This window comes from Orbicella franksi, chromosome 2 (assembly GCF_964199315.1).
Source record: "Orbicella franksi chromosome 2, jaOrbFran1.1, whole genome shotgun sequence".
In the NCBI taxonomy this organism is placed as follows: domain Eukaryota; kingdom Metazoa; phylum Cnidaria; class Anthozoa; order Scleractinia; family Merulinidae; genus Orbicella; species Orbicella franksi.
Window position 1 is genome coordinate 29,140,124 of NC_138146.1, and position 26,455 is coordinate 29,166,578.

At 37.3% G+C, this 26,455-nt stretch overlaps 2 protein-coding genes and 12 non-coding genes across 15 annotated transcripts in view; 2 read left to right on the forward strand and 12 right to left on the reverse strand.

The window, feature by feature from the left end:
- LOC145479141 (uncharacterized) overlaps positions 1 to 567 on the reverse strand; it is an 8,369-nt gene extending 7,802 nt beyond the window's left edge. Inside the window, exon 1 of the mRNA XM_081457401.1 lies at positions 462 to 567. The gene's annotated coding sequence lies outside the window, so the exon portion shown is untranslated. The remainder of the gene's footprint in view (positions 1 to 461) is intronic.
- A 1,499-nt stretch (positions 568 to 2,066) lies between these two features.
- Positions 2,067 to 12,777, forward strand: LOC145479142 (uncharacterized). Of its 2 annotated transcripts, XM_081457405.1 has the most exons (8): positions 2,067 to 2,093; positions 3,652 to 3,766; positions 4,275 to 4,601; positions 5,411 to 5,630; positions 6,467 to 6,725; positions 9,583 to 9,754; positions 10,254 to 10,474; positions 11,059 to 12,777. In XM_081457405.1, the coding sequence occupies exons 2-8, from the start codon at positions 3,697 to 3,699 to the stop codon at positions 11,401 to 11,403; spliced, it is 1,614 nt and encodes a 537-aa protein (XP_081313531.1). In that variant the 5' UTR covers positions 2,067 to 2,093; positions 3,652 to 3,696; the 3' UTR covers positions 11,404 to 12,777. The 2 variants fall into 2 exon arrangements, with proteins under 2 accessions (XP_081313531.1, XP_081313529.1); XM_081457403.1 differs by lacking the exons at positions 2,067 to 2,093; positions 3,652 to 3,766 and having other exon boundaries at positions 4,155 to 4,601.
- On the forward strand, positions 6,310 to 6,420 carry Trnai-uau (transfer RNA isoleucine (anticodon UAU)). The gene is made up of 2 exons: positions 6,310 to 6,347; positions 6,385 to 6,420. It is a non-coding gene; the product is annotated as a tRNA-Ile (tRNA).
- On the reverse strand, positions 7,093 to 7,203 carry Trnai-uau (transfer RNA isoleucine (anticodon UAU)). The gene is made up of 2 exons: positions 7,166 to 7,203; positions 7,093 to 7,128 (listed from the first exon to the last, which is right to left on the reverse strand). It is a non-coding gene; the product is annotated as a tRNA-Ile (tRNA).
- Positions 7,634 to 7,744, reverse strand: Trnai-uau (transfer RNA isoleucine (anticodon UAU)). The gene is made up of 2 exons: positions 7,707 to 7,744; positions 7,634 to 7,669 (listed from the first exon to the last, which is right to left on the reverse strand). It is a non-coding gene; the product is annotated as a tRNA-Ile (tRNA).
- Trnai-uau (transfer RNA isoleucine (anticodon UAU)) lies at positions 8,398 to 8,508 on the reverse strand. The gene is made up of 2 exons: positions 8,471 to 8,508; positions 8,398 to 8,433 (listed from the first exon to the last, which is right to left on the reverse strand). It is a non-coding gene; the product is annotated as a tRNA-Ile (tRNA).
- Positions 8,940 to 9,050, reverse strand: Trnai-uau (transfer RNA isoleucine (anticodon UAU)). The gene is made up of 2 exons: positions 9,013 to 9,050; positions 8,940 to 8,975 (listed from the first exon to the last, which is right to left on the reverse strand). It is a non-coding gene; the product is annotated as a tRNA-Ile (tRNA).
- Positions 12,778 to 13,326: 549 nt separating the features above from the next.
- On the reverse strand, positions 13,327 to 13,437 carry Trnai-uau (transfer RNA isoleucine (anticodon UAU)). Its single transcript has 2 exons — positions 13,400 to 13,437; positions 13,327 to 13,362 (listed from the first exon to the last, which is right to left on the reverse strand). It is a non-coding gene; the product is annotated as a tRNA-Ile (tRNA).
- Positions 13,438 to 14,207: 770 nt separating this feature from the next.
- Trnai-uau (transfer RNA isoleucine (anticodon UAU)) lies at positions 14,208 to 14,318 on the reverse strand. The gene is made up of 2 exons: positions 14,281 to 14,318; positions 14,208 to 14,243 (listed from the first exon to the last, which is right to left on the reverse strand). It is a non-coding gene; the product is annotated as a tRNA-Ile (tRNA).
- Positions 14,319 to 15,150: 832 nt separating this feature from the next.
- Trnai-uau (transfer RNA isoleucine (anticodon UAU)) lies at positions 15,151 to 15,261 on the reverse strand. The gene is made up of 2 exons: positions 15,224 to 15,261; positions 15,151 to 15,186 (listed from the first exon to the last, which is right to left on the reverse strand). It is a non-coding gene; the product is annotated as a tRNA-Ile (tRNA).
- Positions 15,262 to 16,089: 828 nt separating this feature from the next.
- On the reverse strand, positions 16,090 to 16,200 carry Trnai-uau (transfer RNA isoleucine (anticodon UAU)). The gene is made up of 2 exons: positions 16,163 to 16,200; positions 16,090 to 16,125 (listed from the first exon to the last, which is right to left on the reverse strand). It is a non-coding gene; the product is annotated as a tRNA-Ile (tRNA).
- A 719-nt stretch (positions 16,201 to 16,919) lies between these two features.
- On the reverse strand, positions 16,920 to 17,030 carry Trnai-uau (transfer RNA isoleucine (anticodon UAU)). Its single transcript has 2 exons — positions 16,993 to 17,030; positions 16,920 to 16,955 (listed from the first exon to the last, which is right to left on the reverse strand). It is a non-coding gene; the product is annotated as a tRNA-Ile (tRNA).
- A 656-nt stretch (positions 17,031 to 17,686) lies between these two features.
- Trnai-uau (transfer RNA isoleucine (anticodon UAU)) lies at positions 17,687 to 17,797 on the reverse strand. The gene is made up of 2 exons: positions 17,760 to 17,797; positions 17,687 to 17,722 (listed from the first exon to the last, which is right to left on the reverse strand). It is a non-coding gene; the product is annotated as a tRNA-Ile (tRNA).
- An 8,341-nt stretch (positions 17,798 to 26,138) lies between these two features.
- Positions 26,139 to 26,249, reverse strand: Trnai-uau (transfer RNA isoleucine (anticodon UAU)). The gene is made up of 2 exons: positions 26,212 to 26,249; positions 26,139 to 26,174 (listed from the first exon to the last, which is right to left on the reverse strand). It is a non-coding gene; the product is annotated as a tRNA-Ile (tRNA).
- Between the last annotated feature and the right edge of the window lie 206 nt (positions 26,250 to 26,455).

Genomic DNA, 26,455 nt, shown 5'->3' on the forward strand with positions numbered 1-26,455 from the left:
AAGACAATGATATGAAGTGGGAAAGCATATTTTTTGCTCTATGACCGAATTTGACAAATTGTACCTGTCGATTAGGTAATGTCTCCTTATACATAAATCTCGCGAGGAAATAAAAGCTGCAACAGAATTCTTACCTCTTTTATCATTTGAAAGCTTTTGAAGAAAACGAGTTTTAAAAGCTCAACTTTCGCACATTTGTGTTTCTGCAGATCTAAACTTATGTTCATTTAATTTTAAGTTCAACTGTTAGCTTTGCAAATCAATTAGTCAAAAACTGAAATCACTTTGAAAGTCTCACGGTATCTTAGATGAAATTTGATACGTCTGAATTCAGTATTTAAAATCGAAAGTTGGCGATTGCAATTACATGGAGATTTCAGTCTTTGTCAACTTTGATATAGGCCATGTACATTTAAAAGGCAAAATTTCAGGCATATTAATGAAAATAATTTGTTTCTTACCTTATGGTGTAGAAATGTTCATCTGGTGAATTACTTGTACGTTGAAAAATCCCTCAAAGCACAAGTGTACTTTCTGTTTATTTTGAATGTGGATTACTGTAGCGGTTTTGATGAATTAGCTGGAAAATCTCCACATTGTTGCCGGCAAAAAGTAAAGCGCCGTTAACTTCTTTGCCGCTACGCAACTCGCTGATTCGATCAAAACAAATTATACCTGCTTTCCATTGTTTTCTTGCTCGTTGTGCCCGCTAGCAACACAATATAAGGTACTCCAGGTCAACAAGCAGATGAAGCAAGCAGGACGGACTATTTGCTTGATTTAACCAAGCACATTCAATATTTGGTGATGAAATATTTTAAAAGCTGACATGAACTGGAATTTATAATTTTGTCTTAAAGTGACAGATCAAAGGGAGAAATGAAGTAGTGAACTTTTCTGACTGTTGTAAATGTTTCGTGTGTGTAAGAACAAATCTACGCAGTTTAGGGGTTTAGAGCTTTTACAGCCTCAAGGCTCAAGTTGAATTCCTGGAAACTTGACGACTGACGAGTCACTGGGCCGGATCCCATATGTCACTGTCGTACTCTAAGATCACTGTCGTGGTTTTTGAGTAACAATGATCTACCAGTAAAATGCATGTAGAAATGTCTTATTTCTAGTTTGGTTTTCATGCACTCAGTCGCTCGCTTTACAACCCCAACCTCGTACCAGTTTCCCAGTATAAGGACCTCGGTCGAATTTATAAGCTTTGGCATGTAGGTCATGTAACACGAATGGAATGAATACGCTCTAGTTGGAGCGTTGGCGCACGCCTTTGACGCTGTTTATTGGCATTTGAGAGAAACTGTAAGCCAACCCTAACCTAGCACTGCAACTACTATCGTAGATATTTCTCTAATTACAAAGGGCCTGAGTCGCCTTGCTAAAAATACAAACGCTTTTTCAGTTTTAGCAGAAACACTCATTCCCGGCGGAAACTTGAATTAGTTCAGTCTACTTTGTTTAAGAGAAGTAAAAATTATCTGAAAATACGTTTTTAAATCCGCCCAGCGTATATAGAGCGAGAGAGTTTAGTCTGCGGCTTGAGTCAAACGCTTCATTAGCTGCAATCATCTCAATCCTAAAACAAGATAATTGCTTGAGAAAGCACGAATAGGAAACAGTTGTTACAACTAGCTATAGGCAATTATTTCTATACACTGAAATTGATCCTGCCTCTTGTCCTGCAGTGGCGACATCTTGTCTAACCCCAAAATGTCCTCCCATCGCTCCATATATTCATTGTTTCAGACGACAATGCACCACCCCCCCTCCACCTGTTATCAGCCTTCCCTTCTAATATAAACGACAGCCAACTCATCCGTAAAATGCCAGTGATCAAATTTTCTTGACACTGTTCTGTCAAGCGATAGTAAATAGGAAAAGAATCGCCAAGTTTCCCTCGTTGACTCTTTCAACAATTGATCAAGCGCAGTCTCGAAATAAGAGGGCTTGAAATCTGTGACGTCATAAGAGACCTGTTTGTTGTGCGGTTGAGCGGGTTATTATCTAACTGAAGGGTTCGTGTTAATTTATTCATAGAGAAATGTTGTGAAAAGAAATATGGCGGACCCCTAAAACCTTCAGTAAAGGTAAGGTCGATAGGGAATTATTTTTAAGACGTTTTAAAACGTTCTTATTGATATAATTGAGCGAAGTTAGTTCTGAAATGTCTTAATCTGTGTTCATGTTTGATTGGGTGAATATTGTATTAGATACTATGAAGTCAGTTTGGGTTCGAGTCACGTTGTTAGTTTTTATGGTTGCTTTGTTTCAATTCACAAACGCTAGCCGTGATTATTAGTTGCAGCTATGAAAATAGATTTCTTTTATTTGACACGGTTTTACTCTAACGGAACTGAATTATCTGGGTGGGTATTTAAGCGACAAATTTTAGTATAGGGAAACAGATTTGTCGCATTTCGAAGATTGCTTTAATTGTAGTAAAAAGTGAATAGTTAAGAGATCAACTATTTCAGCAATAGCATTATTTCTTCATTCAAAAGGACAAAATTTCTAATTATCTCTCGTTATTTTATGGTTTAAAAATAAAAACTGCGCAAATATTGATATCAGCAAAAAAAATTGGGAAATAACTTTACATGATTTAAAAATTACGAAAGCTGTGGTCGAAGTCTTTCCAAGTGAATGCTTCACTAAACCAAAACAAGAGCTAGATCAGCCCAAAATAAAACATTGATAATTATTTTCACTTGTGTGGGGTTTGTCCATAGTTCTCAGTTCGACAAAATTTGACAGTTGCTGCCACTCGATGCCACCCTGGTTCGTTTAAACGTCTTTCAATAGTCCTTATAGCTATAACGTGGGTTCATATGCTAAAGTAAATAATATTGTTTAGATAAATTACGTGTTTGAAGTTACGTGATGAAAATTTTTCGCACTTTCGTGCAAATAAACGAGTAAATGACTTTAAAAGCGGGGTTAAAATGTTAGAATGCTTCTTTTTGCCGTAGGATAAAAATCCTTCTGGCTCGCCAAGAGAGATTCAAGGTTCGTTGAGATGATTACCGTGCTATGACTGTACATCAATCAGAAGCATCGTTTAATATCGTTTACCTGACGTAGAGAACGCAGCATTACAAACTAAAGGAAAACGAACCAGAGACTACATTATCTGTAGGGAATACCTGTGCTCTTAGAGAACTAGTATGCTAGGGCAGCCAGTCACGACCAATGCAATACGAGATATATATACACGATGTACTGCATTCAGGGCATACGACGTTTCAAGACTGCCTCTCGAAATTATATTTGTAACAAATTTCCAAAGTTGTATGCACTGAGAGCAATTTTGACTGAGCTGCTCCATTACATCATTACATATGAAGTATTGGAGTAGGCAATTTATGCATAGACAGTTCACTTTTTCTTCTGGCTGTTTTGATTCAATTTTTTTTTTCCTTTTCTTTCGACGCCTTCCCGGAACTCCGGCTGAGCCCGTGTTCCCGAATATTTGCTCAGCCAGTGTTTTTGACGATTTTCAACAATTCTGTGCAAAGTGTCATCTAAACTCTATGGGGTATCAAACTGATTTTTGCGCTTAGTTATCATTTTTACGTATGTACATGTTTGCCAAAATTTGATTGCCTATATAATCACAGAATAATGTATTGTTTCATTGTTTTTCAGCTCAATTACAATAGAGATGAATACTATTCCAGTAATTCCTGAAAGATGACTCTTCCTTTCAAGCTTGTTTTTGTTGTATTGCTGGAACTCTGCTCGTTTGTGGAATATGACTTGGGTAAGATACCTGTCATGATATACAACTGAAAATGACAGAGGTTAATACCGTTTTTATGTGATAACGTACATTTTGTGTGACTACATGCATAATACTCAGATATCTCCGTTTTATACTTGTAAATATATTTTTAAATTCTTTATTTTGTTTTATTTTGATCATCTGTGTAATTGAATTTGAGTAAATAAAAGTAAATAAATAAAATATAACATTTCATTAATTAATTCCTTAATGCAAAAAATAAAGATTTCGGAAAACGAAAGGCACAAGAAATAAATAGCTCTGTCTTCGCCAATCAAAAATTTCATATCCATAGTATAGCGATGTAAAAAAAACACTGCTGTTTACTGAGAGTCATATATATTACTTATTACAAATATTAACCTTTAAGCGGCCTCTGATTGAACATGGTGCATTTGGGACATGACTGACGATTTGAGCGTTAAGCTTGGAGAAAAACTATTTTCATACATTGAGGAGGGCACAATGATTTTTCTCTTACTTGCAGCTCCAGTATATTACGTTAAGCGAATTCCAGACACCGAGATTCGAATTCTAGGAACTGTTGGTAATGTGCGGCAGGAAAGAAGTTCACTAGTCACCAGTTCGCCCGGGCTCCTCATCGAGTCTGAAACGTCGATTGACCCAGCATCCGGCAAAACCTTGAACAACAATGTGGAGGAAAGCAAGAGAGATGTAAGTCTTGAAGAGCTCTTGAATGATAACAGTCAGAAAAGAAACAAAAGGATAAACAAAGATAAAAAGAGCGTTGAAAAAGACACTCGCTTAAAGAAGTCTCCTAGGACAAGTAAAAAGTCACTACCTTCAACTCCTGGTGAGTACATTGTATTAATGGTAAGTACGGGCAAAGTAACGGTCTCTTACTTAACAATTATTCCACGAGCGGGTGTTGGATATGAGCTGGCTATAACATCTCATATCCAACCAGCGCGAGTGGAATAATTGTTTTATTAAAAACGCCCAAAAATATAGAAAACTAAAATGAAATAATAATAATAATAATAATAATAATAATAATAATAGAAACGCCCTAAAGAATTACACGTAGGTTTACCATATTTGTAGAGCATGGTATAATGGCTCATATACCACGATGGCTAAGCCAATAAAAACTCATGAATTGCCTTATCCAATGATCCAGTTTTTAATGAAAAAAGCAGATACTCCTGTAAATACCCTTAGAGCGATCTTATGATAGGTGTCTGTGCATATATATATGGTGAAGAATTTGCCTGCAACATGGAAAAACAGTCACTGTTTAATGATGGGAGTCCCCCCAGACGGGGACCACAGATGTAATGTCTGCTTATCGGAACTGTCCATGTATTGGAGATGAGAGTTACAGGAGGTTCTCCGTGTATTTTTTTCCTCGTTCTTTTAGATATGCTGTTATAGATACCAGTATCCATTTTTTCTAAAAAAAGCTTAATGACAAAAAAATTTAAAAAAATAACGCGAGGGCATTCTCTCTTGAAAAAGGTCATTTTAATCGAATACACAAATACTTTTAGAATCCGTTGAAATGTAAGTTTAGATCTTAGTAGAAATTTCAGACTATTATATGGGCAAATATGCCAGAAGTGAAGTGTCCTCAGAGTTTAATGAACTTTTATTTGTAAACAGAGCTCAAATGGCCATCAGGGACTTATGGACTTCCTAAGCCAGTTGATGGCTGTCCCATGGCCGATGGCTTCGAATGGAAGACTGGGTACAGGTTTCACGACACTGAAGATGATGGAACGGAAAATCAGCATTCAGACAGTTTTCATTTGGCCGGTGAATTCAGCGATGAAGGAATAAAACATGAATTCTGCATCAAGATGGACGAAGAAGGCGGAGGAAGGTGGGCAGAAATTTTCTGCGAAATTTATCTCCATTACTGAGAAAATAACTCCCCAATAACTCATTCAACCAAATCTTGCGTTTCGACCACACTTCTCAGCAGTGCGTGCATTTTTGCCCTTGTCTTAAGTTTGATTCTAAGAAATGGTTTCAGCACAAAGTTATCGTCGCACTGTGAAAACAATAATGATAAAAAGAGGAGAAGTAAAGAACGATACAGAATTTAGAAAGTCATCATATTTGCTAAATCTGTGCCCAGCTGTCAATTGCACCTTTTTAGATAACAAAGTTCAAAAGCATCATCATCCGTAATGGTCGTTAGAAATATTCCTTGGGTGAAAAGAAGCTAAATTTTTTTTAATCAATATATCATAATTTCATATTCCTCAGACGTAAGAGAGGTAATGTAATTAAGCGAAATTCGAACACTTGCTCCGCGCAAAGTCACCATTTTTATTGTTTACCCCGCACTTGATGCAACCTTAACACGACCTTCAGGTTCCCGTGCTGACGAGCGATTGAATCTTTTTGGCTCAACACAGTAAGCTAATTGTTATCGTTGCAAAAACTATGATACAGTATTGTAGAGGGAACACAATGAATACCAAGAGCAAACAAATACTGCCATTGGCATCTAAAAAAAAATATATAAGCGGGGTTTTTTGTGTACCCATCATCCAGCTCCCGTAGCACAGTCGGTTAGAGCGTCGTACTTATAAGCAGTGCTGGCGTGAACCGCCGAGGGTGCTGAAGTAATGCGAAGGTCGGGGGTTCGAGCCCCCCCGGGGGCATTTTGCCTTTTTTTTTTTTTCCTAACTACATGTATGTCTTTTCCAGGTGGCCAGATGGAAAATACTGCATCTACAAGAAAGGCTCAAGTTGTCCTACAGGTCTTGACGAGGGTTTTGTCATATGGGATGACGAAAACAAAGACAACAAAAACTCCAGAGAAGGCGTGTTACCCGAGGGTCTTTTCAATGAAGACACCAAGATCTTTTTCTGTTGCAGCACAACTGGTTCTGCCAGCCAGGAAATCGCTTTGCCGAACAAAGCTCCGTTCTTGTTATTTGCCTATGATTCGATACTTTGCCAGAAGGTGAGTTTATCAAAAACAAACAAACAAACAAGCAAACAAACACTATTTGAGATCCAGCTTTGTTTACAGCTGAATAGCTTGAGCGAACGAAACCAAAAAGTGGGAAATTCAGGGAGAAACTATCGAAAAAATGTAGTACGTAAGATTAGATCAGACCACCCTCGGTAGTTTTCCACGATATTTAACGAAGAAGCGAACAAAACGTAACGCTATAAAACGGCACATTCTTTCCAGGGTTATGATAAATTGGAGATGTGCAAAAAGAAGGTAAGAAACTGGAGAGAGTTCATTTACCGGTAAACCAAATTTTATTCAAGTTAGTTATGTTTCGAAATTTCTTCATACTGCGCGATAAAAAAGACAAAAATGCTCCCGGGGGGGCTCGAACCCCCGACCTTCGCATTACTTCAGCACCCTCGGCGGTTCACGCCAGCACTGCTTATAAGTACGACGCTCTAACCGACTGTGCTACGGGAGCTTGATAACCTGCTAAGGGATTCGCGATGTATACAAAACACGTATAGAGCATATATTTTAATATTGAATAAGTGTCAATAATTAAAGCTAAATGGGCCGTTGAATTAGAGAGGACCTAAGACGTATGGAAATACCATAGCGACACTATAGTATCAAAATGTTGTTTTCGCAACTGAAAATGAAACTTCCACTGAAAATATTTCGAAACCGAGTGTATCTCATTTTTAATTTGAAAAAAAACCGGGTGATCTCTTAAATATTTGGAATGGAAGCTCTAGGGAAAGTTATACTAAGTGATAAACAGCTAAAACTTTTAGTTAAATTTAGCATCATATCTGTTGAACGTAACTTGTTTCTCGTCGACCAACTGCACGATGCTCATTAAATAAAAGGAAGACTTATCTTTCAAGATAAATAAAAAGGAAAACCACTGCTCCCGGGGGGCCTCGAACCCCCGACCTTCGCATTACTTCAGCACCCTCGGCGGTTCACGCCAGCACTGCTTATAAGTACGACGCTCTAACCGACTGTGCTACGGGAGCTGGATGCTGGTTATACCTCATGATACCCATGATAGATGACAGAAATAACATTCATTTTTAGATGCCAGCAGCAGTACCAGTGTTTGCTCTTTGTATTCATTCTGTTCCCTCTGAAATGCTGTATCGTATTAGTATAAATCTACTGTTCTATCGCGAATGTCGTTCTCTGATTGGCTACGCTACTCACTACCTATTCTGTTGTAGATAGTGTGTAGCGTAACAGTGTGCCCTTGTGAACAAAATGACAGCCGCTTCTTAGCGTTTTCGAAGTGTCTAAGAAGAGGATTTAGACAAAGTTTTGAACGACCAGTAGATTTTGCACTAAAACAATTAGATTATTTGCTCTCGATTTCGAAGCGTGATAGTGCACTCAAGCTGCGCCCTCGTCAACTATCACGCAATAGAAATCTCGAGCTCATAATCTAATTGTTTAATAGAAATGTCATTTAGCTTACGTAACGATAAAATTAAGCACATTGTGATGAGCCAAAAGATTCAATCGTTCTACAACGCGGGGACCTCAAGGTTGAGGGAATGGATCGGCGAAATAATTAAGTTGAAAAAATTTGTTGAAATCTCATTTATTATTTTCCATGTTCATCTTGAAAAGGAAACTTTTCTTCTGAAATAGATTAATTAAAAAAGAAAACCACTGCTCCCGGGGGGGCTCGAACCCCCGACCTTCGCATTACTTCAGCACCCTCGGCGGTTCACGCCAGCACTGCTTATAAGTACGACGCTCTAACCGACTGTGCTACGGGAGCTTGATAACCTGCTAAGGGATTCGCGATGTATACAAAACACGTATAGAGCATATATTTTAATATTGAATAAGTGTCAATAATTAAAGCTAAATGGGCCGTTGAATTAGAGAGGACCTAAGACGTATGGAAATACCATAGCGACACTATAGTATCAAAATGTTGTTTTCGCAACTGAAAATGAAACTTCCACTGAAAATATTTCGAAACCGAGTGTATCTCATTTTTAATTTGAAAAAAAAACCGGGTGATCTCTTAAATATTTGGAATGGAAGCTCTAGGGAAAGTTATACTAAGTGATAAACAGCTAAAACTTTTAGTTAAATTTAGCATCATATCTGTTGAACGTAACTTGTTTCTCGTCGACCAACTGCACGATGCTCATTAAATAAAAGGAAGACTTATCTTTCAAGATAAATAAAAAGGAAAACCACTGCTCCCGGGGGGCCTCGAACCCCCGACCTTCGCATTACTTCAGCACCCTCGGCGGTTCACGCCAGCACTGCTTATAAGTACGACGCTCTAACCGACTGTGCTACGGGAGCTGGATGATGTGGGGAGTGTTTTCTATTGTTTAACAGAATTAGCGGACTTAAGTAAAAAATAAACTCTTTTCGTGCTTAGAGAGGCTTTCAAAAGAGTGTCGTAAAACCAAAGGAACTACTCTGGCCAATCATAAAGGGGCATAGACAATCCAGTCAACCAATTAAAACTCCAAGCAAACACATATAGCCGATGCAAAGCGCGGGAAAACGTGTGCGAGTGACTTACAATTAGTTTACTGAGGTTTTGCTACCAAGAGACCACTCATTGTCTCTTGTTACTACTGATTGGTTGAGAAAGCAGCGCGAGATTTTTAAACCAATTGTTATGCATAGTAAAGCAAATGCGAATTAGTTGGGAATGTACTCAGGTGAAAGCCGCTCTAGTTAACACTGAGCTCTGTTCATTTTCGCACTGATTTGTATTCTACTCCTACCTATTAAATTTTTTATTTAGTCTATGCCGTTCAAACTGTTAATCAAACGTTTTTGGTCTAACAGTTGCATTATATTAAAATATATTGTCATATTTCAGGTGAAGGGAATGAATGTGGTCACAGAGTTCGTCAAATTTGACGACGAGGACCGAGGCAATATTGATTACGAGGGTGGCGAATGTCCGTACGGCATCCATCGGGCGGAGAAAGATCACATGTTTTTTCTCTGCTACTACACGCCAGAGAAACAAAACGGCAGTCTGGTTTCAGGTATGAAAAAAAAACCTTCGTGCGTTCTGTTTTATAAATACAGTTTTATCGCAACCAGTGTGCTATGTGACGGGTGCGATTCATGTATGACACGTGAACTGTGTCAGATTAGCGAGGTCAAATAGTTCACTCCTGTGTCCCCAATCCGGCGACAGTTTCACAAGCGTTCAGATCGGGTTTCTCAAGAAAGGGAAAGAATATACAATATTTTTCTTCACTTATTTTACTTTAGGTTGTTCGACGTGCGGACACAAATCGCCTACTAGCATGTACATTAATTTCTTCCCTAATGTTAGTTTATCCTCACAGTTTGTTTCAATAATATTTATTTCTTTGTGGTGTTTCTTAACATTTTTTCTTTTCCTGTTGAGCATTGATCAAATCTTAAATCTACAGCATCAGGCAAATGTTGTACCTTTTAAACCCTAAATTTATAACGCATAGGTAATCGTGTGAATGCAAATATAATGTTTTACATTGTATTTCTCATTTTCTGCAGGCCATAAAAGTAAAGACTCCTCTTCTAGGAAGATCCCTCTTAAAGATGGATCTATAAAGCGCAAGAAAAAACCGCAAGAAAAACAAGTTGACAAACTGGAGGAATTGGAGAAACTGCGAAACTCAGAGAAAATGATGGATGCATTTCTTGCTAGCACTGCTCCACATAACAAAGAAACGAATAAAAATGAGAGAACAAAGACAATCATAAAAACGATCAGAGTAAGTCGAGTACAGAGATCGAAATTTAACAAAATATTTTCTGTAAATATGCGATTGTTTGTGGTTGAAAAAGATAAGCGATCACTAGATCGATATTATTTTTTTGGAAGATGCTGCTGGTAAATTATGATTACTGACCGATTGAGAATTTGTGTCATGGAATCTAATGGTCAGATCATTGATTGACTATTACTGGTTCAGGCAGTTTTCACACTACGCCGTGAGATTTAGAAACACAGCCTTATTTCTAAGGTTAGGCCAGTACCGTCCACACTAATCCGTCACGCAAACGGAGCTTTACAAAAACGACAGTGTCTTGATAATTGTGTGATTTCCTTGACCGAGTTTTCCTCAAACACAAATCCAAAAAGACCGGTGATTATTGGGTTTTCAAATTCTTCCGATTCAGCGTGGACGGAAAACATTTGATGCCTTTTCAGAGTGAAACCTCCGTTTTCAAATTGCACCGGCGTAGTGTGGACAGATCCAAAGTTTACCAAAAAATATATCAGTCTTAGTAATCATAGATTTGGTTCATCTTCGTAACAAAATTAACTCTTTGCGCTAAATCTCTTCATTCTCAGGTCCCTGAACGAGAGAACACGACCTCAATAGTCGTAACAACAGCTGGCATAGTCCTTGGTATCGTCGTATTAGGAGCTGTGGTTGGTATTGTGGTGATAAAACATATTCGATCAAACCGCGATGGAATCAAAGTAGATTCACTGGATGAACAAGTTTACACAGCTTCTTCGCGGAGAAGCAGCTTTACAACTTCAGAAGATGAAGTGGAATTAACTGAAGCGGATTTTGAGGATGAACTAGTCGAGGATCAATATTTACCCTCTGACTCTGAACTTAAGTCAGGCTTAGAACTCATGTTTCTAAAACAACAAAGACATTACTGGACAAGGAAAAAGAATCCCTGAGAAAAGCATGCTTCCGAAATAGAAACAAACGTAGTCGAATTCCCAAAGTGGAGCATTCTATGGACCACGTGTAAGGTCCCTTATGGGAAGTGTTCCGTTACTGGAAGAAGGTCACAGATGTAGTGCTCACGTGTGGCCTAGACCAAGATGTGCCTTTTCGAAAGGTTCCCTAATTATATGTTATTGTCGGACATTCCAAAAACTCTTAGCATCAAAAGAATACCTAGACATAGCTTAGTTGAAAATCCATACAATGATAGACTAACTTCACATCTTCGAATACATTCAATATTGTTAACATTGTTGGAGCTAGCTCAAGGCTCACAAGTGCAAACGTGAATTTTAAAATTGCGAATTCTGTTGCACTTTTTGTTATACATTTTGTAACTTTTTCATCAGATTAGGCCATTTCCAAGTTGCCTTTTGTCTCTGTGTCAAAACGAGTCTTCAGGCAAAACCATTCATAAGAAAACGTGTTCCGGCCAGAGGTCCTTTTTCATACAAATCAAACTCATTTAATATGAAATGTTTTGTACCAGGACTCGTTTTGAAACAGAGGCACAAGGTATCTCGGAAATGGCCTTTTGTTTCATAGTCCGTCGTGATTGCAGTGATCGTACTCTGTATGCTTTTGTTGCATCACTGTAACTATCAAGGCACGAAGTAAAACCAACAGTAGATTAGAAATACTCTCAGTTTTTGAATAAAAATATATAAATTTATCAAAGTAATTCTCCAGGTTCCGTCTATAGTTATGAAGTACATATTATTGTGCGGACGAACCATTCTACAGCGGCCACCTTGTGAATGAACATGTTCGGGACAAATTTTTTGCCGATAAAAAGAGGTGGTCGTTACTGGAGGTTCTACTGTAATTTCTTTCGTAGCATTATATGCCATTCGTCAAGTAGTGTGCGGAAGGGCATGGGTTCGACTCTCGTCTGAAAAACTGTAATTTTTTCCTAATAGGTTTTGTCACCTCACTCACCTCACTCGTATCATCTCGAGTTGAAATTGGCAGCCCAATAACCATCTTAGGATCCGGAAACTTAAAATAAACAGATTAAACAATTATTAGTTTTCAAATAAAACTTAAGATAAGAAGATCATGAACAGCATTCGGTGTCCTCGTGGCACTACCACTGTAAGAACTATAAGGACCTACAAGGTCGTCGAGGTTGGAAGCTTAAGGAGCATATAGTGCCCGAGGGCTATACATTACAAGCCTGAAGCTTTTTATTTTATGAAATCTAGAAAATTACTTATCTCGTGACCCTATTGTATAATATTTACTTCCTGCTTTTCATTGATATTACAATTTTAAAAAGATATGCTCTCGAGCAGGACCTCTGCTCCACACGACAAATATCGCGTTTATCCCCTAAATGAAAATGAAGTGGTATGAATTTTTAGGTATCTCTGTCTGCAGAAAATGTGGCTCGTTTTCAACCAACCAGGAGTCACTGTATCCTGTGAGCTGCCAGAAAACTGAATTACGGCTTCACTGCAGATTCCGTGAGGGAACGCTTTCCCAGTACTATTCTCTAACACATTTAGTCGTTAAATCTCTTTCATTATCCTTTTTACTTCTGTCTAAGCGGAGTTATAAAAATAATTTTCTGAACAGTATTTCTAGACTTCATCCAGGGCGAAAGAAAGCTGCAAGACTGACATCAAACGCATTAGCCGGATTGATCGCTCGCTTCGAGTTCTCCTGAATTTTACACATACGTTCCCGGATTATCATAAGTCGACTGATCTCGCTTGATATATCGGCTACAAAACTTACCGAGATGGTCGCCTCTGATCGCAGGTTCTAAAAAGTAAAAAAAAAATTGTTCAAATCTCTTTTGTTGTTTTCCATATTCAACTTGAAAAGGAAACTTTTCTTCTGAAATAAATAAATTTAAAAAAAAAACAAAGTGCTCCCGGGGGGGCTCGAACCCCCGACCTTCGCATTACCTCAGCACCCTCGGCGGTTCACGCCAGCACTGCTTATAAGTACGACGCTCTAACCGACTGTGCTACGGGAGCTTGATAACTTGCCAAGGGATTCGCGGTGTATATAAAACACATATAAAACATTTCAACAATAAATAAGGTTTACTTTGAACATCAATTTTGAGCCCACAGCTAAATAGACTGCTGTATTAGAGAAGGCCCAATGCAAAAAGTATGAAAATTTTAAAGCAAAGCTATAGTATCAAAAATGTTTTTCTCGCAACTGAAAGTGAAACTGGAACTTCCGCAAATAAAGATATTCCTTGAAACCGAGTGTTTCTCATTTGTAGTCCAAAAAGATATCGCGAGATCCCTTCAATATTCAGAACGGCAGGTCTAGCGAAAGTTATATTTAGCAATTATTCCAGAAGTGCGCGTTGGATATGAGATTGTAGAAAGCCAACGAAGCGCTACGCGCCTCGTTGGTTATAATCATCTCATACCTAACAAGCGCGAGTAGAATAATTGTTTTATTTCAAAAGACTGCGAAATATAGAAAACTAAATTAAAATTAGGATAAAAATTCGCCGAAAGGTTGCCCGCACGCTCACCAAATTTGCAGAGCATGGTATAATGGCTCATAAACCATGATGGCTAAGCCAATGAAAACTCTGATCTTTGATCTTGAATCACATTATCCAACGATCCAGGTTTTAATAATAACTGATAAAAGGCCAAAATATGATCTGAAATTGAGCATCATATCTGCTGAACGTAACTGGTTTCTCGTCAACCAACTGTACCATGCTCATTAAATTAAATAGAAGACTTTTCTTTCAAGATTAGATAAAAAGGAAAACCAGTGCTCCCGGGGGGACTCGAACCCCCGACCTTCGCAATACTTCAGCACCCTCGGCGGTTCACGCCAGCACTGCTTATAAGTACGACGCTCTAACCGACTGTGCTACGGGAGTTGGATGATGGTTACACCTTATGATACCCATGATAGATGACAGAAATAACATTCATTTTAGATGCCAGCAGCAGTACATACCTCTTACTAACCGAGTTCGAGGTCCGCACTGTAAGTTACGAACCGAGTTTTTTCCCCTTCGATTTATGGCGGGAAGCGCGAAGCGCGCGGGTCATAAATCGAAGGGAAAAAAACGAGGATCCGTAACTTACAGTGCGGACCGAGAAGACGAGGTTAGTAAGATATTTATTATATCTGTACTGTGTGTCTGACGGGTTAGGAAACGATTTCTATTATTCACGCGGACTCGGAAAGGCTTCAAATTTCTGACACTTCGAAAGCAAAACGAGTCAGTTTGACACTGTTTTTAAGTCGTTAGTTGGCTTTATTACATAATTTAGAGTATAAGAAAGTTTTAAACTATAAAAGTTAAGAACACTTTTCGATAAATCACGAAAAAGTTTGGCAACAAAACCAACTTTAAATTTTAGCGGGCCGTACAGGAGAGTACGGCCCGCTAAATTGACCAATCACTGCGCGCGTACTAACTGAGAGATATAATAACAGTGTTTGCTCTTTGTATTCATTCTGTTCCCTCTACAATGCTGTATCGAAATAGAAATTTCATTTAGCTTATGTAACGATAAAATTAAACACATTGTGACGAGCCAAAAGATTCAATCGTTCTACAACTTGGGGACCTCAAGGTCGAGGGAATGGATTGGCGAAATAATTAAGTTGAAAAAATTTGTTCAAATCTCTTTTATTATTTTCCATATTCATCTTGAAAAGGAAACTTTGAAATAACTAAATTAAAAAAAAAACAACAACCCTGCTCCCGGGGGGGCTCGAACCCCCGACCTTCGCATTACTTCAGCGCCCTCGGCGGTTCACGCCAGCACTGCTTATAAGTACGACGCTCTAACCGACTGTGCTACGGGAGCTGGATGATGGTTACACCTCATGATACTCATGATAGATGACAGAAATAACATTCATTTTTAGATGCCAGCAGCAGTACATACCTCTTACTAACAGAGTTCGAGGTCTGTACTGTAAGTTACGGATCCTCGTTTTTTCCCCTTCGATTTATGACCCAAGCGCGAAGCGCGCGGGTCATAAATCGAAGGGAAAAAAACGAGGATCCGTAACTTACAGTGCGGACCGAGAAGACGAGGTTAGTAAAATATTTATTATATCTCTACTGTGTCTGAGGGGTTAGGAAACGATTTCTATTATTCACGCGGACTCGGAAAGGCTTCAAATTTCTGACACTTCGAAAGCAAAACGAGTCAGTTTGACACTGTTTTTAAGTCGTTAGCTGGCTTTATTACATAATTTAGAGTATAAGAAAGTTTTAAGCTATAAAAGTTAAGAACTCTTTTCGATAAATCACGAAAAAGTTTGGCAACAAAACCAACTTTAAATTTTAGCGAGCCGTACAGGAGAGTACGGCCCGCTAAATTGACCAATCACTGCGCGCGTACTAACTGAGAGATATAATAACAGTGTTTGCTCTTTGTATTCATTCTGTTCCCTCTACAATATTGTATCGTAATAGAAATGTCATTTAGCTTATGTAACGATAAAATTAAACACATTGTGACGAGCCAAAAGATTTAATCGTTCTACAACTTGGGGACCTCAAGGTCGAGGGAATGGATTGGCGAAATAATTAAGTTGGAAAAATTTATTGAAATCTCTTTTATAATTTTCCATATCCATCTTGAAAAGGAAACTTTGAAATAAATAAACTAAAAAAAAAAAAACTCTGCTCCCGGGGGGGCTCGAACCCCCGACCTTCGCATTACTTCAGCACCCTCGGCGGTTCACGCCAGCACTGCTTATAAGTACGACGCTCTAACCGACTGTGCTACGGGAGCTTGGTAACCTGCCAAGGGATTCGCGATGTATATAAAACACATATAAAACATTTCAATAATAAATTAGTCTCACTTGATTTTAAGTCTACAGTTAAATTGACTGCTGTATTATAGGAAACTATAGTATCAAAAATGTTTTTTCTCACAACTGAAAGTGAAACTGGAACTTCCGCAAGAAAAATATCCCATGAAACTAAGTGTTTCTCATTTGTAGTTCAAAACTAATACCGGGTGATCTCTTGGATATCTGGAACAGCAGGTCTAGCGAAAGTTATATTTAGCAATTATTCTACAAGCGCGCATTGCCGGGATATGAGATTGTAGATAGCCAAAGAAACGTCACGCGCCTCGTTGGCTATAATCATCTCATATCCAACAAGCGCGAGTGGAATAATTGTTTTATCAAGGCCGCACAATATAGAAAACTAAATTAAAAGTAGAATAATCACGCGCCGAAAGATTACCCGTACGTTCACCAAATTTGAAGAGCATGGTATAATGGCTAATATACCATGATGGCTAAGCTAATGAAAACTCTGATCTTTGATCTTGAATCACATTATCCGACGAACCAGGTTTTAATAATAACTGATAAAAGGCCAAAATTTGATCTGAAACATATCTGCCGAACGTAACTGGTTTCTCGTCAACCAACGGCACCATGCTCATTAAATAAAAAGAAGACTTTTCTTTCAAGATTAGATAAAAAGGAAAACCAGTGCTCCCGGGGGGGCTCGAACCCCCGACCTTCGCATTACTTCAGCACCCTCGGCGATTCACGCCAGCACTGCTTATAAGTACGACGCTCTAACCGACTGTGCTACGGGAGCTGGATGATGGTTACACCTCATATGATACTCATGATAGATGACAAAATAAAATTCATTTTTAGATGCCAGCAGCAGTACCAGTGTTTGCTCTTTGTATTCATTCTGTTCCGTCTAAAATGCTGTATCGTATTAGTATAAATCTACAAGCGTTCTATCACAAATGCCGTTCTCTGATTCGCTACGCTGCTCACTATCTATTCTGTGATAGATAGTGAGTAGCGTAACAATGTGCCCTTGTGAACAAAATGAGGGCCGCTTCTTGGCGTTTTCGAAGTGTCTATGAAGAGGATTTAGATAAAGTTTAGAACGACTAGTAGATTTATACTAAAGCAATTAGATTATTTGCTCTCGATTTCTATGCGTGATAGTTGACGAGGGCTGCGCCCTCGTCAGCTATCACGCAATAGAAATCTCGAGCTCATAATCTAATTGTTTAATAGAAATGTCATTTAGCTTATGTAACGATAAAATGTAGCACATTGTGATGAGCCAAAAGATTCAATCGTTCTACAACACGGGAACCTCAAGGTCGAGGGAATGGATCGGCGAAATAATTAAGTTGAAAAGATTTGTTCAAATCTCTTTTATTATTTTCCATATTCATCTTGAAAAGGAAACATTTCTTCTGAAATAGATTAATTAAAAAAGAAAACCACTGCTCCCGGGGGGGCTCGAACCCCCGACCTTCGCATTACTTCAGCACCCTCGGCAATACACGCCAACACTGCTTATAAGTACGACGCTCTAACCGACTGTGCTACGGGAGCTTGGTAACCTGTTAAGGGATTCGCTGTGTACATAAAACAGATATAACACATGTCAATAATAAACTAGTCTCACTTGATTTTAAATCTACGGTTAAATGGACTGCTGTAGTAGAGAAGGCCCAAAAAGCATGTAAAATTTATAGGAAACTATAGTATCAAAGTTCTTTCTCACAACTGAAAGTGAAACTGGAACTTCCGCAAAAAAAATTATTTCTTGAAACCAACTGTTTCTCATTTGTAGTCCAAAACTGATACCGGGTGATCTCTTGGATATCTGGGACGGCAGGTCTAGCGAAAGTTATATTAGCAATTATTTCACAAAGCGCGCCTTGGATATGAGATTGTACATAGCCAACGAAGCGCTACGCGCCTCGTTGGCTATAACCCTCTCTTATCCAACAAGCGCGAGTGGAATAATTGTTTTATTCAAAAAAGCCCGCAGAATATAGAAAACTAAATTAAAATAAGAGTGAAAACTCGCCGAAAGGTTACTCGTACACTCACCAAACTTGTAGAGCATGACATAATGGTATAATGGTATAATGGTATAATGGTATAATGGTATAATGGTATAATGGTATAATGATATAATGGTATAATGGTATAATGGTATAATGATATAATGGTATAATGGTATAATGGTATAATGGTATAATGGTATAATGGTATAATGATATAATGGTATAATGGTATAATGGTATAATGATATAATGGTATAATGATATAATGGTATAATGGTATAATGGTATAATGATATAATGGTATAATGATATAATGGTATAATGATATAATGGTATAATGGTATAATGGTATAATGATATAATGGTATAATGGTATAATGGTATAATGATATAATGGTATAATGGTATAATGGTATAATGGTATAATGGTATAATGGTATAATGGTATAATGATATAATGGTATAATGGTATAATGGTATAATGATATAATGGTATAATGGTATAATGGTATAATGGTATAATGGTATAATGGTATAATGGTATAATGGTATAATGGTATAATGGTATAATGGTATAATGGTATAATGGTATAATGGTATAATGGTATAATGATATAATGGTATAATGGTATAATGGTATAATGGTATAATGGTATAATGGTATAATGGTATAATGGTATAATGGTATAATGGTATAATGATATAATGGTATAATGGTATAATGGTATAATGGTATAATGGTATAATGGTATAATGGTATAATGGTATAATGGTATAATGGTATAATGATATAATGGTATAATGGTATAATGGTATAATGGTATAATGGTATAATGGTATAATGGTATAATGGTATAATGGTATAATGGTATAATGATATAATGGTATAATGGTATAATGGTATAATGGTATAATGGTATAATGGTATAATGGTATAATGGTATAATGGTATAATGGTATAATGGTATAATGGTATAATGGTATAATGATATAATGGTATAATGGTATAATGGTATAATGGTATAATGGTATAATGGTATAATGGTATAATGGTATAATGGTATAATGGTATAATGGTATAATGGTATAATGGTATAATGGTATAATGGTATAATGGTATAATGGTATAATGGTATAATGGTATAATGGTATAATGGTATAATGGTATAATGATATAATGGTATAATGGTATAATGGTATAATGATATAATGGTATAATGATATAATGATATAATGGTATAATGGTATAATGGTATAATGGTATAATGGTATAATGGTATAATGGTATAATGGTATAATGGTATAATGGTATAATGGTATAATGGTATAATGGTATAATGGTATAATGGTATAATGGTATAATGGTATAATGGTATAATGGTATAATGGTATAATGGTATAATGGTATAATGATATAATGGTATAATGGTATAATGGTATAATGGTATAATGATATAATGGTATAATGATATAATGGTATAATGGTATAATGGTATAATGGTATAATGGTATAATGGTATAATGGTATAATGGTATAATGGTATAATGGTATAATGGTATAATGGTATAATGATATAATGGTATAATGGTATAATGGTATAATGGTATAATGATATAATGGTATAATGATATAATGGTATAATGGTATAATGGTATAATGGTATAATGATATAATGGTATAATGATATAATGGTATAATGGTATAATGATATAATGGTATAATGGTATAATGGTATAATGGTATAATGGTATAATGATATAATGGTATAATGGTATAATGGTATAATGGTATAATGGTATAATGGTATAATGGTATAATGGTATAATGATATAATGGTATAATGATATAATGGTATAATGGTATAATGGTATAATGGTATAATGATATAATGGTATAATGATATAATGGTATAATGGTATAATGATATAATGGTATAATGGTATAATGGTATAATGGTATAATGGTATAATGGTATAATGATATAATGGTATAATGGTATAATGGTATAATGGTATAATGGTATAATGGTATAATGGTATAATGGTATAATGGTATAATGGTATAATGGTATAATGGTATAATGGTATAATGATATAATGGTATAATGGTATAATGGTATAATGGTATAATGATATAATGGTATAATGATATAATGGTATAATGGTATAATGGTATAATGGTATAATGATATAATGGTATAATGATATAATGGTATAATGGTATAATGATATAATGGTATAATGGTATAATGGTATAATGGTATAATGATATAATGGTATAATGATATAATGGTATAATGGTATAATGATATAATGGTATAATGATATAATGGTATAATGGTATAATGGTATAATGGTATAATGGTATAATGGTATAATGGTATAATGGTATAATGGTATAATGATATAATGGTATAATGATATAATGGTATAATGGTATAATGGTATAATGGTATAATGGTATAATGGTATAATGGTATAATGGTATAATGGTATAATGGTATAATGGTATAATGATATAATGGTATAATGATATAATGGTATAATGGTATAATGGTATAATGGTATAATGGTATAATGGTATAATGGTATAATGGTATAATGGTATAATGGTATAATGGTATAATGGTATAATGGTATAATGGTATAATGGTATAATGGTATAATGGTATAATGGTATAATGATATAATGGTATAATGGTATAATGGTATAATGGTATAATGGTATAATGGTATAATGGTATAATGGTATAATGGTATAATGGTATAATGGTATAATGGTATAATGGTATAATGGTATAATGGTATAATGGTATAATGATATAATGGTATAATGGTATAATGGTATAATGGTATAATGGTATAATGATATAATGGTATAATGATATAATGGTATAATGGTATAATGGTATAATGGTATAATGGTATAATGATATAATGGTATAATGGTATAATGGTATAATGGTATAATGGTGTAATGGTATAATGGTATAATGGTATAATGGTATAATGGTATAATGGTATAATGGTATAATGGTATAATGGTATAATGGTATAATGGCTAAGCCAACGAAAACTCTGATCTTTGATCTTGAAGTACATTATCCAAAGATCCAGTTTTTAACCCTTTGAATACCAACTACGCGTAATTAATGGTCGTGCTCTTTGTACCACTTGTGACGTCATCAATTTAAATGTCATCAGGTATTCTTGATAAGCAGATAGTAGTGCTAGGCTAGCCCTTTCCGCACCAATGATGGTCAGGTTTAGATATCGACGACATTCCGACGTGGCAAATCGAAAAACAAGGTTATCAGTTTTGGTGCAAAAACGGTGGTAAAATGGTCCACAACGCCTATGATTGATCAAGGTCCATTTCTAGGCTTCGCCCGTAATTAACATCCAACTTTTCACTGCAGCCAGAAAGAACATACAATGCAAAAGGTAGCCAGCGTAAAAGGGCCGAGAAAAACAGACAGGAAAGGGCCAACAAACGAAATCGATAACGGTTAATAGCAAAAAAAAAAAAAATTTGGCTTGTGCGCATGCCCGGACTTGAAGTTTTGCTCAATTTTGTACCTAATCCTCGAAAAATCTCTCCTTTTAGTAAAAAAAAAAGCCGTTTTTAGCAAAACTTAGGCTTATTTAGCGTCATGGCAGCTAAAAAAACCTGACTAAACGGTTAAAAACGGTATTTTTGGCGAAAGTTTGGTGTTCAAAGGGTTAAATTGCACCTAACCCCAATTTTTTTTTTTTCGCTAAAACGAATCTACTTGTTATTTGAAATAGTTCTGCGAAAAACTTTTTGGATTCCGTTAAATCCTCGATTTTCTGTGCCCCGGCGAAATCTCGAAAATAGCTCCAAAACACCGCCATGTTGTTTCACGACCGAGTTTGAGGAGAATGGGTCCAGCGGCTCTTGTGACGTCTACCCAGGAAGGTTGGATATCTCACGTCCTCTCATTTCCTTCAGGATGGTGCAATACACATTCAAAAAGTGCGCTGAAACGCCTTCCAGAGGTGCTATCGGCTGTTGCAGCAATATTCCAGATTTAAAGAAAGATATACTGTACAATTTACTGGCGATGATCGGCTAATGGTGCAATAAAGACGTAAACGATGGTTGATTTTGTCGAGCCGAAACAAGCGAACTGAATCTGTGAGAACCATTGAAGAACTCTCACTGGAATTTGTTCCGCAGACTTTCGAACGCTATTTTCATAAATTTTCTGCTTAAAGCTAACCAGCAATTTCTAGAAATACTACCGACAACCTATATCTTCCAATCCCGCAGTATTTATAACATAATCGGCAAAGTTGTGTGATTTGATCATGATAAAGAAGCGTTATACTGATATGTAAATAGATTGCAACTGTACGCCGCTAACCAACACTTATTTCTCTTTCGATTTAGATGAAAGTCGAAGATTAATCCTTTAGAATTACATGATAACAAAATTTTTAGACTCACAGAGTTTTTCGAAGGTTTGGAAATCAGCAGTGCGACAAAGATTCTGTGCAATAGCGTCAAAAATATGACCGCGTAACATTATCTGCGGACCGCTTAGGGAACACATCCTTTTCGCTTAGGGACCGTTCATTTTTTATGAGGGAGGGGGGGGGGGGCTGGTGGGATTTGGGAAGCACTATTTAAAAATCGCATGACTCCCCTCAGCTTACCAATTTTTTCACATGGCCCCCCTTATAGCGGTCATTTTTTGGGATGACCCCCCCCCCCAAAAAAAAAATTGAACAAACAATATTTAGATTTCAACTTTTTTAATATTTCTCTATTATCCCCCTACTTCACGTTATTGTGCTCACTATGAAGACAATATTTACAATCTCTATACGACAGAGAGCTGTTGTTTAAAAAACAAATCAAAAGAAAGAGAAGTCAATTTCGGATCTCCTAGTTATGGCTCGCCCTGAGCGTGCCAATGAGAGGCCAGTGGCCTCTCATTAGCATCTTCCTCATCTGAATTGATGAATGCAAGAATGACGTCACTCGAGTCATCTTCTCCCCCAGAGTCAATGGCATCACTGTCATACTCATCATTGTCACTTTCATCCGTTTCACTGCTGTCAGCACTTGCCCTGTTGTCATTTTGTGTCAATGTCCTGGCATTTCTCTGTGTTGGTTGGCCAGCTCTGAGAGGACTCTTCTGCTGCAAGCATGAATGTCTTACAATTGCCTTTACTTTCTCACTCTTGCTGCTTTTCAAATGCTGCTTCAGCCCGTGGTGGTTTGAGTGCTTGATTAGTTCTGGAACACGTAGCTTTTTAAGCTTGGTTAGATCTTCGCACAACTCAGTCCAAGGATAATCCTCCTCCCTACTTAACTTTGCCTTTTTTTCTGCTCTCCTTTTCCTTTTAAATTCCAGCACTTCGAGATGCTGAAGATAATCCACCACAAACTTCGATTTGACAATAAACTTATCTGCAAATAGAGCAACGCTCTCTGGGTCAGATAAAACCAGCCTGCCACTTCCATGCTCTTTCTTCTTTATATTGTTAATCCAATCGGGGAAAGAGCGCATTACTACATGAGCATCATGAAAGAGGCTCATTCCAAAATGCGCAATAATGGCGAAAGCGACGAGTCTTTTAAGAAAAGGTTTACAGCTGAACGATCCAGGCAGTTTGACATCTTACATGCAAAAGAAGCAATTTTTCTAGGTGCGGATGGCTGTTCAGAAAGGGCGAGTGAGTTTTCCATGCAAGGGTACCAGTTGAAGCCCAGTGATGGAAGAAAACTGAACTTCTCCATCAAAGAGCACAGAGCAATGGTGGAAAAGTTGAATGTCATATTGAAAGATGTAAAGGAACACGATTCCACACTCTTTCAGTCCAATGGGCTTGCTTTAAAGCAGGGCGAACAATTTGCCCACAGTTTTAATGTAAAACAGATCAAGTGTACAGAAGCTAAGTTGACGAAGGTTACGCAGGACATGGAAGCACTAGAAAATAAGAAGAGCAATTATAACAGCATATTCAAAGGCATACTCAAACTGCACATCAACAAAAGGAGAAGGAAAAAAGAAAACCGCAGAAAGTCAAATGAAAGAAAGAGGAAGCGGACTGAAAACAACGTCCAACGAGTTTATGGAATCTGTGTTGGAAACCCGCTAGGAAATGATCTTCCACAATGCCTTGTGTACCCTCCTAGAACGGCCGTCCCGGAAGAGTGTCTTAAAGTTGAGGATGTTGCCACGTCGATATTTAGAAGAGATGGGCCATACATCGCACAGCTCTTGGAAGGGAATTATTTCACCAATGCTGCAAGAAGCAGAATCACCACCAACCTTGAGCGGGAAGTCAGAGATTATGTTTACACCTTCATGTACCCTGAAGAGTACACTCTGGCGGAAAGCATTGCTGCTTCTTACAGCATTGGTGAAAGAGACTCCCATAGCAACACAAGCGGCGACGAAGAACTCGACGACAGCGGAGATGAAGATGAGTTCCAGTGAAAGTTGCATTCGAAAATAACAGTGTTAAATACTTCTTTTCAGTAGCTACAAATGCTTTTTGTCGCCAAACGTTTTTTTAAAGCAGAAGGAAAGTTTGTAATAAATTTATATCCTGCCTTCTATGTTTATTCTATAGCAATTTTTTTGATATTCAAGTATTATGCTATTTTAAAGTTTTACTAAAATATTTCACGTGACCCCCCCCTTTTTCCCCTATTTTTTTGGGATGGCCCCCCCTCGAAAGCCATTTTTTTCGCATGGCCCCCCCTCAAATCCCACCAGCCCCCCCCCCCCCCTACCTTATAAAAAATGAACGGTCCTTTATCCGACGAATTTCACTGCAAACTTTAAGATCAATTTACATTGGTTATTTGGAGTTACGACTTAAAAAGTGTGACAATATGAAATCGGTAATTGTATGAAATGTTTCCTTCCGCCTTGCTTCCCGCAGCTTCAAAAATACAGGTCCAAACAATACGATTTTCAATCGATCGAAGCCAATGTTTTGGAGGTCATCAAGTCTCCAATACTGCAACACATACGTCGCTCTTATAAACATGAAGCATTCAACTGAAAGTAAAACACAAACTGGATTTAACAGAACAATCACACATTGACAAAATACATTCTCGCTAAGGACAAATGTGAACGGGCTATAAACACGCGTGGGAATCTTATGTTTAGTTGACGAAATTACCATCCAAAGCAGTCCTCGAGTTTTCTTTCCTGCTTTTCGTTTGCCTGCTCCTCCACTTCGTATCTAGCTTTCCATTCCTAATATACAAGCAGCTCGTCCGCAAAGAAGTCCTCCCCTTCGTCGCTTGAAATATTGTAAATTGCTCTCAAAGCTCTAAGTAGTGAGTTCACAGTTGTCGAACGTGCTCGATCGAAGTTTATTTCGGAGTCTTCCGAATCGAAACTTAACTCTGACTCCAGTGACGAAAAAGAAATGATTCTGAGACAAAACTTGGACGTTTTAGTGCCAAAATACATCGGAACGATTAGTTTTGTGTTCCATTTTCTCGAGCAAATACAGAGAGTTGACTGAAGCGCTATTGTGTTTGGTTCCTGGGTAGACGTCATCAGATACCGCCGCCCCAGACTCCCTAAAACGCAGTCGTGAAACACTTCAAGCGCGACTTTGAAAGGGCACAGAAAATCGAGGATTCAACCAAATTCAAAAATTTCTTCGCCCAAATGCTTCAAATAAAGTCTAGATTCGTTTTAGCGAAAAAAAATTTTGGGGGTTAGGTGCACTTTAATAATAACTGATAAAAGGCCAAAAGCTGATCTGAAATTGAGTATCATATCTGTTGAGCGTAACTGGTTACTTCTCAGCCAACTGCAGCATGATCATTACATTAAAAGAAGACTTTTCTTTCAAGATTAGTTAAAAAGGAAAACCAGTGCTCCCGGGGGGGCTCGAACCCCCGACCTTCGCATTACTTCAGCACCCTCGGCGGTTCACGCCAGCACTGCTTATAAGTACGACGCTCTAACCGACTGTGCTACGGGAGCTGGATGATGGTTACACCTCATGATACTCATCATAGATGACAGAAATAACATTCATTTTCAGATGCCAGCAGCACTACCAGTATTTGCTCTTTCATGTATTCATTCTGTTCCTCTATAATGCTGTATCGTAATAGAAATGTCATTTAGCTTATGTAACGATAAAATTAAACACATTGTGATGAGCCAAAAGATTCAATCGTTCTACA